A 12,520-nucleotide genomic window follows, 5' to 3' on the forward strand; every position below is an offset into this window, starting at 1 on the left:
CATTGAATTAACTTGTTCCAGACCCCCAAATGATCTTTGTTTTACCCTTTCTTATATACAGTATATGTATAATGTACTGTTTAATCTATAAACAAACACTTCTTTTCTTAAACTGATAGAACCACCACCTACTAGCCTTAAATAAATCACTTTCAGCTCTCATTCCAGGGATGCAGCATCTTTGCTTTTTCATATCACTGCTATCACTGGCTAACTGCGTTTCACTTATCCAAATCAACAAGTTTTTCTATCTCTTAATTGCCTGTGATCATTGTTTCTTTCACACCCTCAGCAACATCAGCACTCTTGATGGCGTCTTTATGTTTTAAAATTGTGCTAATCCATTTCACCAGTAAAAAAAGCAAAAAAAAATTCCACAAAAATATTCACAGCATTCTCTTCTTTGTTTGTGACCTGAAAGACACTTTTGTCATGCTGATACATCAGCATGAAAGGGTTGTCAGGTCCAGAACATTTGTTAATAACTGAGACGTTTTTTTCTGTGAGCAACTTGGTGGAGAACTGAAATGTTCAAGATGGGAGCAGTCTGAGAACTGAAGTTTGACTGTACCTTGCTCATGGATTGGAAGAGTGACTATTGTTAAAATGTCCTTACTACCTAAAGCAATATACAGATTTAATACAATCCCCGTTAAAATACCAATGGCATTCTTGACAGAATTAGAGTAACTATAGTCCTATGAACTATGCTTATTCTAGATTTCTAATAGCCTGAAGAAAACTAATCTTAATCTGAAATTTATTTGCTTTTCAGTATTGCTTATATCTTTACCTTTGACTGGTAATTAACAGGATGTGTGTGTGTGTGCATGTGTGTGCATACACATACGTACCTACACCGGGTGGGTAGATTTTGGGTAGAGGGGCTTTTATTCTACTATAGTTTTCTGCTGATTTTGAGGTGGAATGGTATGTTATATTTGGCTAAAGAGATGTTATATGCACTGTAGTGTAGGCAGGGTTAGTTGCTCTTTATAAGGATAGGCCTAGGTCAGTGGTCGGCAAACTTCGGCTCGCGCACTACATGCGGCTCTTTGGCCCCTTGAGTGTGGCTCTTCCACAAAATACCACGTACTCTAATTAAGTTAATAACAATGTACCTACCTATATAGTTTAAGTTTAAAAAAATTGGCACTCAAAAGAAATTTCAATCGTTGTACTGTTGATATTTGGCTCTGTTGACTAATGAGTTTGCCGACCACTGGCCTAGGTGATAGTAGCAACAGAAGTTCCTTAGGTAATTTTCCTAACTTCTGTGCCTCATTATTGGTCCTTGGAAAGCCTGAAAACTTTTTGATAGGAACTCTTAACCATATTGTAGTTGTTAAGTTGGGCAGGCACACAGATTTTCACCTATAGTTTATACCATATTCCAGCCCACATGTTCATACCTTTTGAAGAACCGTTGCAAGAAAATGGCTGAGAAATTGGTATCTTCCTTTGTCTTGATTGCATTATTATTTCCCCAGAAATTCTGTATAGTCCCAGTATTGTTATACTGAAGGTTGGTTAGTCAACCTGCCACCTCATTCTGTATAGCTGTTAGAATCTTCAAAAAAGTCTGAATTATAAAAGTGATATAAACATCAGTGGAGATTGTGTGTGTATAAAAATTACTGCTGTAGGACTTCCATATAGAGAAATAGCATGCATGGCTCTGCTGTGTGAACTCAGAAAGGAAAAAAATACATCTATTATGAAGGGCTCCTTGTGGCTTACTGGGCTGAAACAAACAACAAAACAAAACAGACCCAGCAGCCATTTCCTCACAGGGGCCTCTCATGCAAACTGCACTTTACAAAGGAGCGCCTGTGCTAAACTGCCTGTATCCACACTGAACTGCCTGCTTGCCTGTGTTTCTGCCATCTGAGCCAGTCCTTATGAAGGAGTTTCTATTATTTCAACCAATAGGACTGAGATTTTCCCCATTCAGTCAGAGCTGTGCAGCTCCAACCAATCAGGGCAGCTCTATTCTGACCAATCTGTATAGTGACTTTGAGCCAATCAAATTGGAAGGATTCTGAGTCCTCAGTTGAGAACAGACCAATAAGGGACCAGGGGCAGGGACTTCTTTCTATGTAAGTCAGCATCCTTCTGGCTTGCAGAGTGCACTTTCCCTGAAGACTGTTTCTACTGCTAGAGCTGAGACACTGAACCATCCTGGAGCAGAGCACAGTGGAGCAGAGCAGAGCTCCCTAAGTGAAGAGGAACTTGGCCCTAGGGCAGCCTCATAGCCTTGCTGTTTTAAAAGTCACACTGTAGCACTATTGAGCTGTTTGCACTAAAGAAAGTTTCCTTCTTTCCGAAACCGGTTTGGCTCAGTGGATAGAGCGTCGGCCTGCGGACTCAAGGGTCCCAGGTTCGATTCCGGTCAAGGGCATGTACCTTAGTTGCGGGCACATCCCCAGTGGGGTGTGTGCAAGAGGCAGCTGATAGATGTTTCTCTCTCATCGATGTTTCTAACTCTCTATCCCTCTCTCCTCCTCTCTGTAAAAAATCAATAAAATATATTTAAAAAAAAAAAAAGAAAAAAGAAAGTTTCCTTCTTAACTGCACCCCAGATTGGGGATTCCTGTTCGTGTTGAATTGAAGCCAGTGACCGTTGCTTGACATTTTAAAATTGACTTTTTCAGTTAAGAGGATCTTGACACTACCATTGGCTCTTAGTGAGGAACAAGTTGTTGTTCTCTGCCCAACTGGAGTGACTCAGCGGTTGAGTGTTGACCTATGAACCAGGAGGTTGTGGGCTAGATCCCCAGTGGGTCGTGCAGGAGGCAGCCAATCAATGATTCTCTCTCATTGAGGTTTATATCTCTCCCTCTCTCTTCCTCTCTGAAATTAATTAAAAAGTATATATTAAAAATAAAAAATAAAAAAATTGTTCCCGATTTTCTTCTCTAAAGGATCCAGCATTTGGAGGCAAACATGAAGCTCCATCCTCTCCAATCTCTGGGCAGCCATGTGGAGATGATCAAAATGCTTCACCTTCAAAACTTTCAAAGGAAGAGTTAATACAGAGTATGGATCGTGTAGATAGAGAAATTGCTAAAGTGGAGCAGCAGATCCTTAAACTAAAAAAGAAGCAAGTAAGTGTTTGATTTTACTGCTTAATATATCCTAAGAATGAATGTTTGTCTCCTTAAAGAAGATAATGTTGATTTTTTCCATACATTTCAACTTTATACTGTGATTCTGACTTTTTTTGTTATTAGTTTTCTTAGTCTCATTCATTAATTTCCCCTGTTGTATTATTTTATTGTATGCTAATAGCAACCTTATTTGTTCATTCTATATTTGATCTTATTGGATGGATTGTTTTTAATTTTGTTGCTATTTCATACATTAGTGCTATATTTTTTGGTTCACATGGAAACAGATTTTCTAGGACATGTGCCCAGGAAAAGCATTGCTTGGCCAAAGAGTATGCATATCTTTGAGTATACTAGATGATACCAAGTTTGCTAAAATGTCAGCATCATTTTACATTCTCACTGGTAGCATGTACAAGTTTCATCTTGCCTTCATTTGATAATATTTTTCACCATACATAATTACAGATCTTTTCCCCTTATGATGACAACTTTTAAGATCTACTCTCTTAACAACTTTCAAACATGCAATTTAGTCTTATTAACTGTAGTCTCCATGCTGCACATTATATCTCCATTACATATTTATTTTAGAATTGCAAGTTTGTATCTTTTGACTCTTTCACCCATTTGCCTACCCACCCAACTTTGGCAACCACCAGTCTGATCTCTATGTCTACGTGCTGGGTTTTATTGTTGACTTTGTATTCAAGATTTCACATATATCTAACTAATATCATATGGTATTTGTCTTTCTTTGTCTCACTTACTTCATTTAGCATAATGCCCACAAAGTCCATCTATATTGTCACAAACAGTAAGATATCCTTCTTTTTTATGGCTGAATACTATGCCTTTATCACATTTTCTTTATTTATTTATCCATCAGAGGACAGATTGTTTCCATATCTTGGCTATTTAAATAATGCTACAGTGACCATGGGGGTGCGCATATCTTGTTGAATTAGGGTTTTTGTTTTCTTTGCAGAAATACTCAGGAATGGAATTGCTTAATCATATGGTAGTTCTATTTTGAAATTTTGAGGAACCTCCATGCTGTTTTCCATAGTGATTGTACTAATTTACATTCCCACCAGTAAGGATTCACTTTTCTTCACATCCTCACCCACACTTATTTCTTATCCTAATATATAAAAAGCCAGGGGTCATCACGACTGAAACAACCAGGTGGACGACCGAACACAGGCTGCGGGGGACAACCAGGCCAGCAGGGGGGTTAGTGAGGGATGACCAAACGACTGAATAGCAGGCTGTGTGGGGTGACCAGGCTGGCGTGGGGGGGGCGGGGGGCAGTAAGGGGCGACCAGACCGGCAGAGGGGGGCAGTTGGGGATGACCAGGCCGGCAGGGGGTGCAGTAAGGGGTGACCAGGCCAGCGGGGGGCCAATTAGGGGTGACCAAGCCAGGGGGGCAGTTGGGGGTAATCAGGTAGGCAGGCAGGTGAGCAATTAGGAGCCAGCAATCCTGGATTGTGAGAGGGATGTCCCGGATTGGATAGGGTGCAGGCTGGGCTGAGGGGACCCTCCCCTTCTGTGCACAAATTTTGTGCACTGGGCTTCTAGTGTTTTTATAATAACCACTTTAACAGGTGTATGGTGATATCTCATTGTGGTTTTGATTTGCATTTCCCTCTTGATTAAATTAATGTTGTTGAGCATCTTTTTATGTACCTGTTGGTTATCTGTATGTCGTCTTTGGAAAAATGGCTATTTAGGTCATCTGCCCATTTTTCAATTGGATTTTTTTTTTCTTTTGAGTTGTGTGAGTTCTTTATATATTTTGGATAGTAACTCCTTATTGGATATTTGATTTGCATACATTTTCTTTCAATTCTCAGTTTTCATCCTATGTATTTTGAGGCTCTTATTTTAGGTTTGTACATATTTATAATTTTTATTTTCCTGGTCAGTGAAACCTTTTATTGTAAGGTAATGATATTCTATCTCTTTGAATGAGTTCTACAATAAAGTATTTTTTTGCCTGATAGTGATATAATTATAGTTAAATCAGCTCTTTTAGTTGATGCTAGTTAGCCTATCTCTTTTTAAAAAAATATTTTTTATTGATTTCAGTGAGGAAGAGAGAGGGAGAGAGAGATAGAAACATCAATGATGAGAGAGAATCATTGATGAGCTTCCTCCTGCATGCCCCCTACTGGGGATCGAGCCCACAACCCGGGTATGTCCCCTTGAGTGGAATCGAATTCAGTCCCCAGGCCGACATTCTATCCACTGAGCCAAACCAGCTAGGAGGAGTTAGCCTACCCTTTACTTTCTGTGCTCTTATATTTAAGGTGTATCTGTTACAAAGGTTTTATATACAGTCTGGCAACCTGTCTTTCCACAGCATAATTTATTTTTTTTTAAACTGAGGATGATTAGTAATATCTCAAGGATTTTTAACTACTTTATTTATGCTATTTGTCCTATTTTTTTTTATGCTGAGTTGGTATTTTATTTTAATCCTTATTCTGGATTGATTTTTAAAAAAATCTTATTCCATTTTCTCCTGTCCCATTAGTTTGGATTGCATTTCTGTGCTTATAGTTATTCTCCAGAAATTTTTTTTATTCATTTTTATTTTTTAGCCCCAGAAAATTTTAACAGCCTGTTTAAGTTGAATCCCAAAACTAATTAGTATTTTAGCCATGTTCTTGAGTAATATGAAGGTATAGAACTTCATTTCTTTCTATCTTCTCAATGTTTATGCTTTTGATGTCATATATTTTAGTTCTTTTTTTAAAACCACCTAAGACATTATTTTATATAATCACTAGAAGCCCGGTGCATGAAATTCGTGCACGGCGGGGGGTTGTCCCTCAGCCCAGCCTGTATCCTCTCCAATCTGGGACTCCTGGAGGGATGTCCGACTGCCCGTTTAGGCCCGATCCTGGTGGGATCGGGCCTAAACGGGCAGTCGGACATCCATCTCACAATCCAGGACTGCTGGCTCCCAACTGCTTGCCTGCCTGCCTTCCTGATTGCCCCTAACCGCTTCTGCCTGCCAGCCTGATCACCCCCTAACCACTCTGCTGCCAGCCTGGTTGATGCTTAACTGCTCCCCTGCCAGCCTGTTTGCCCCCAACTTCCCTCCTCTGCCAGCCTGGTCACCCCTAACTGCCCTCTCCTGCAGGGTTGATCACTTCCAACTGCCCTCCTCTGCCGGCCTGGTCACCCCTAACTGCCCTCTCCTGCAGGGTTGATCACCTCCAACTGCCCTCCCTTGCAAGCCTGGTCCCTCTCAACTGCCCTCCCTTGCAGGCCGGGTGCCTCCCAACTGCCCTCCCCTGCTGGCCATCTTATAGTGGCCATCTTGTGTCCACATGGGGGCAGGATCTTTGACCACATGGGGGCAGCTATATTGTGTGTTACAGTGATGACCAATCTGTATATTACTCTTTTATTAGATAAGATAGAGGCCTGGTGCACAGGTGGGGGCCAGCTGGTTTGCCCTGAAGGGTGTCTCGGATCAGGTGGGGGTTCCCTTGGGGCATGGGGCGGCCTGAGCGAGAGGCCTGTGGTGGTTTGCAGGCCGGCCAAGCCCCCTGGCAACCCAAGCAGAGGCCCTGGTATCTGGGATTTATTTTCCTTCTACAATTGAAACTTTGTAGCCTGGAGTGGAGCCAAGCCTGGGGCTCCGGCAGCCATTTCTGTGGCAGTTAATTCACCTTCTACAATTGAAACTTTGTAGCCTTAAGCGGGTGAGCCCGGCCAGGGTGTGCAGAAAGCTTTGCTTCCTCTGTTGCCGCCGGCAACTCTGGCCTGCTCTCTCAAGCTCCATTCTGCCGCCATTTGTTTCAATTTGTTTACCTTCTATAACTGAAACTTTGTAGCTTGAGTGGAGGCTTAGGCCTGCAACGGCTATGGAAAGCTTGGCTTGCTGTTACCTGGGAAACCTTGCTCTCTGTGGCTGTAGCCATCTTGGATTGGGGTTAATTTGCATACTCTCCCTGATTGGCTGGTGGGCGTGGCTGATGTAGCGGAGTGATGGTTAATTTGCATATTACCATTTTATTAGAGAGGATGTTAATTTAGGTTCATCCACACATTTGTCATCTTATTCATTCATTATTCCTTCATGCAGTGCAGATCTTCCATTTAGGATACAAACTTGTGCTTGAAGAGCATCAGAATTTCCATTAGTGAGGATTTGTTAGCAAATTCAGTATTTGTTGTTGTTTTTTATGACTTAAATGTCATTTTTTATTTATGCCTGTTTACTGAAAGATTTCTTTATTTGGTATATGGTTATTTTCTCTCAGTACACTGTCTTCTAGCTTTCATTGTTAAGACATCAGCCTTTACCCTAATTTGTATTCTTTTGTAGATAGTCTGAATTTTTTCTCTGACTCCTTTCAATATCTTTTTCTTTGGGTGGTATTGTTTTTATGATGATGTATTTAGGAATGGATTTATTATTTTTTTAAATCCAGCTTGGTATTCATTGGGCTTCCTCTATGTGTTAGAGTTTTTCATCAGTTCTAGGCCAATATGTTTTATTTAATATATTTTATTGATTTTTTACAGAGAGGAAGGGAGAGGGATAGAGAGCTAGAAACATCGATGAGAGAGAAACATCGACCAGCTGCCTCCTGCACACCCCCCACCGGGGATGTGCCTGCAACCAATGTACATGCCCTTGACCGGAATCGAACCTGGGACCTTTCAGTCCCCAGGCCGATGCTCTATCCACTGAGCCAAACCGGTTTCGGCCCATTATGTTTTTTTCCTAACCCTTTCCAGTAGTTTTTTTGTCATCTCCTTCTGAAATTCCAGTTAGATATAATAGCACTCTTGTCTTCCATGTGTCTTAATTGCTTTTCTTTCCCATTTTGTTACTTCTTTGGGCTTCATTGTGGAAAGTTTTAAAATTTCTGTGTTTCAGGATACATTTCTCTCTCCAGTTATATTTAATCTATCAAATATACTTTCAATAATTATGTTTTTATTGCTAGAATTTTTATTGGGCTCATTTTAAAATCTGCTTGATCACTAAAAAGTATTTCCTTTCACTAGCCGGTTTGCCTCAGTGGATAGAGCGTCATCCTGTGGACTTAAGGGTCCCAGGTTTGATTCCGATCAAGGGCACATGCCCAGGTTGTGGACTTGATCCCCAGTAGGCAGGAGGCAGCTGATCAGTGATTCTCTGTCATCATTGATGTTTCTCTCTCTCCCTCTCCCTTCCTCTCTGAAATAAATAAAAATATATTTAAAAAAATTATTTATTGAATCAGATTAAATCCTATCTAATAAAAGAGTAATAAGCAAATTGACCGTCACTCCAACACAAGATGGCTGCCCTTACGTGGTCAAAGATGGCTGCCCCCATGTGGGTACAAGATGGCCGCCACAATATGGCTGGAAGGGGAGGGAAGTTGTGGGCGATCAGGCCAGCAGGGGAGGGCAGTTGGGAGGGACCAGGCCTGCAAGGGAGGGCAGTTGTGGCCGATCAGGCCTGCAGAGGAGGGCAGTTAGGGGTGACCGGGTCGGCAGAGGAGGGCAGTTGGGGGTGACCAGGCCTTCAGGGGAGGGCAGTTAGGGGTGACCTGGCTGGCAGAGGAAGGCAGTTGTTGGCGACCAGGCTGGCAGGGGAGGGCAGTTTGGGGTCACCAGACCAGCAAGGGAGGGCAGTTAGGGGTTTCTAGGCCAGTAGGTGAGGGCAGTTGGGGGCGACCAAGCCTGCAGGGGAGGGAAGTTAGGGGCGGCCAGGCTGGCAGGGGAGGGAAGTTAGGGGTGACCAGGCCAGCAGGGGAGGGAAGTTAGGGGTGACCAGGCCGGCAGGGGAGGGCAGTTAGGGGCAATCAGGCCAGCAGGGGAGCAGTTAGGCGTCGATCAGGCTGGCAGGGGAGTGGTTAGGGGGTGATCAGGCTGGCAGGCAGAAGTGGTTAGGGGCAATCAGGCAGGCAGGCAGGCGAGCGGTTGGGAGCCAGCAGTTCTGGATTGTGAGAGGGACATCCCTCCAGGAGTCCCAGATTGGAGAGGGTGCAGGCTGGGCTGAGGGACACCCCTCCCCCGTGCACTAATTTCATGCACCAGGCCTCTAGTTTATAATAATATGCCTGATAATTATTTTATGTTTTATGGGTCTGGTTCTGCTGAGTTGGTGTTGTCTTTTGTTTCTTCACTTGTAAAGTGGTAATACTACTACTACTTTTTTTTTTAAAATTGATTTCAGAGAAGAGAGAGAAATAGAGATAGATAGAAACATCAATGATGAGAGAGAATCATTGATCGGCTGCCTCTTCTATACCCCCCATTGGGAATCAAGCCCACACCCTGGGCATTTGCCATGACACAGAATCCAACTGCAATCTCCTGGTTTATAGGTCGACACTCAACCACAGACCTACACCGGCCAGACAATACTACTAATACCAATTAAATCATGTGAATGTTTAAGAGTTGAGATAATGAATATATTGAATAATATGTGGCCATTATAAATGCTCAATAACATTTAACAACTTATAATTAAAAATAATGAAATATATTTTGTGATCATTAGGAGATTATATAGCTACTAGAGGCCCGGTACACGAAATTCAGCCCAGCCTGCACCCTCGCAATCCAGGACCACTGGCTCCTAACCACTCACCTGCCTGTCTGCATAATGCCCCCAACTGCCCTTCCCTGCAGGCCTGGTCGCCCCCAACTGCCCTCCCCTGCCGGCCTCGTCACCCCCAACTGCCCTCCCCTGCCGAACTGGTTGCCCCCAACTGCCCTCCCCTGCTGGCCTGATCGCCCTCAACTGCTCTCCCCTGCCAGCTTGATCTCGCCCCCAACTGCCCTCCCCTGCCGTCCTGATCTCCCCCCCACCTGCCCTCCCCTGCTGACCTGATCTCCCCCCCAACTGTCCTCCCCTGCCAGCCTGATCTTGCCCCCAGCTGCCCTCCCCTGCCGGCCTGGTTGCCCCTAACCCCCTGCCAGCCTGATCTTGCCCCTAACTGCTTTCTCCTGCTGGCCTGATTGCCGCTAACTGCCTCTGCCTCGGCCCCCACCACCATGGCTTTGTCCTGAAGGAATTTGGACGTCCAGAAGATGGCTGGTCTACCCGGTCTAATTAGCATATTGCTCTTTTATTAGTATAGATAGGTTATATAGGATAGGATTGGTTAAATGGGGGGGAAAGCCTTGTTCATCAGGGGGAGATGCTCTTTGCAGACAAAAATACATCACCCCTATAATCTGGACTGATAGCCAGCCATATGCACTATAGTCCCCAACCATTTATTAAAAAATGAACTGCTTTCTTACACCTTACACCCAACAGCTGTTGCCCTTAAAACCCCTTCTCAGCCCCCACCTTAGGTTCTGCCTTTGCAGTTCACACAGATTAGGTTATAATTGGTCAGTTTCTATGCCAGTCAGCGTCAAAAGCTCCACCTCCTAGGCAGCCATTGGCTCCTCGCAGTTCACCCAGATTTGGTTCTGATTGTTCGGTTTCTATCCCAGTCAGCATCAAAAGTCCACCTCCTAGGTATCCATTGGTTCCTCTGGGAAATCCAGAACGTCCTGCCTTTATGTTGGTGCCAGCCCTTCAGTCACTCCCCCAGTCCACTACCTAGTGTATCTCTGGTTGCTCTGAGAAGTGGCACCTCAAGTCTATGCTGGTGGCAATTTTGAATTCTCATCCCTGACCTAACATTATTACGGTGCGAGCTCCGTGAAGGCAAGCATTTATCTTGTTCTTTCTTAGTTCACTCATAGACTTTACCTGTGTGTGTGCATCTATGCTGGCACCGCATGGTGACTGGTTGAACAGTCATTTCGGTCGTTATGGTCACTGCCTTTTTATATCCTATACTAGGAGCCCAGTGCACGAATTCGTGCACCCTGAAAGGAACTGTGGGCCGTGAGGCAAGGGTTGCCCCCGCCCATCCCCTCCTGCCACGGCCCCCGGTCCCGTCTGCCAGCAGCCCCGCTCCCATCACCACTGCTCCCACGTGCTGACAGCATGGAGCAATTGGGGCCGGCACTATCAGTGGTTTGAGCAGCGGCTGCTACCCCGATTTTCACTCAGGAGCAGGGGGAGGTGGAGAAGTGCTCAGGGGTGATCGGGACCGGTGCCACGTGCTAGCAGTGGGTGCGAGTGGTGGCTGCTGGCCCTGATCACCCCTCAGGAGCAGGGGGCGGTGGAGAAGCCCTGAGGAGCAATGGGGCCAGGCACCGGCAGTGGGTTCAAGCAGTGACTCTGGCACCGGCAGCGGGTGCAAGCAGGGCCAGTGCCCGTAACAGGTGCGGACACCAGGTGGGACCGCGGTGCACTGGAGCAAAGAATTTACAGGATCCACCAGAGGCTCGCCCTGATGGCAACGACCAGCGCCCTGCCTTGGTCTGGTGCCCCTGCTTATCTGATCTACCATCCCGCCGTGGCCGTCATAGCGACCGGTTATTTGGTTGTTCCACCATTTGGTTTATTTGCATATTAGCCTTTTATTATATCTACACTAATAAAAGAGAAATATGCAGATTGACCATACCTCCGTAACTCCCACCAGCCAATCAGGAGTGCGTATGCAAATTAACCCAACAAAGATAGCGGGTTAATTTGCATACGCAGGCGCGGAGCGAAGACTGAAAAGTGAAGACGACTGAAGACTGAAGTGGCTTGGCTTCTCCGTTGCGGCTGGAGCGAAGGCCTGGGTCCCGGGTGCTGGAGGAAAACTGGTGCCGGCAGCCAGGGGAAGGAAGGCCTATTGCATGAATCTTCGTGCAACGGCCTCTAGTTGGATAATAAAGAGCTAATATGCAAATGGTTGTTGTGCCCTCATTCTGGGGCCGGGGGACCTGAGGCCGCGCCTCCCCGTCCCCGCACCAGGGGACCTGAGGCTGTGTTGGGGGACCTGAGGCCGCGTCCCTTTGCCCAGCGGGGCTTGGGATACCAGAGGCTGCGCCCCGCGCCCTGCAGGACTTGACGGGAGTGGGGCCGGCTGGGTCTGGGTCTCGCAGATTTCGAGGCATATGCGGGTGGGTGGGGACTTAACTCTGGGTCCCGCGGCACACCCCAACTCTGACGGGGGAGATTTTCATATATATTTTACTAATTTTCTTTCATCTCTGACACTTTTATTATAGAGAAAGGGCAAATAGCATTATTACAATATTTTCTCTAATTAATTCCCTTTTAATGTGCACGAATATCGTGCATTGGGCCACTAGTATATAGATAATTATGTTGAGATGTGTCAAAGATAACTTGTAAATAAAGAAATATACCGTAGATGAATAGAAGCAATGTTAATAATGTGTGGTCGTATTTATATGTTTATACATTTTCAATAAAAATTCCAACAAAATTTAGTTTTACATTTTTGCAAATTTGTAAAGTTAATGTGAAAGGGCAAATAGGTGAGGAAAATTCGTATGTTTTGTTTTTGTTTGTCTGTTTCTA

At 44.7% G+C, this 12,520-nt stretch overlaps 1 protein-coding gene across 13 annotated transcripts in view; it reads left to right on the forward strand.

The window, feature by feature from the left end:
* NCOR1 (nuclear receptor corepressor 1) overlaps positions 1–12,520 on the forward strand; it is a 205,327-nt gene that overhangs the window by 71,508 nt on the left and 121,299 nt on the right. For all 13 annotated transcript variants that reach the window (XM_079797252.1, XM_079797251.1, XM_079797257.1 and 10 more), the window contains exon 5: positions 2,925–3,107. In XM_079797252.1, the coding sequence (XP_079653378.1) occupies positions 2,925–3,107 (183 nt within the window). The remainder of the gene's footprint in view (positions 1–2,924; positions 3,108–12,520) is intronic.

Source organism: Cnephaeus nilssonii (genome assembly GCF_951640355.1).
Source record: "Cnephaeus nilssonii genome assembly, chromosome: 19".
Taxonomy (NCBI): Eukaryota; Metazoa; Chordata; class Mammalia; order Chiroptera; family Vespertilionidae; genus Cnephaeus; species Cnephaeus nilssonii.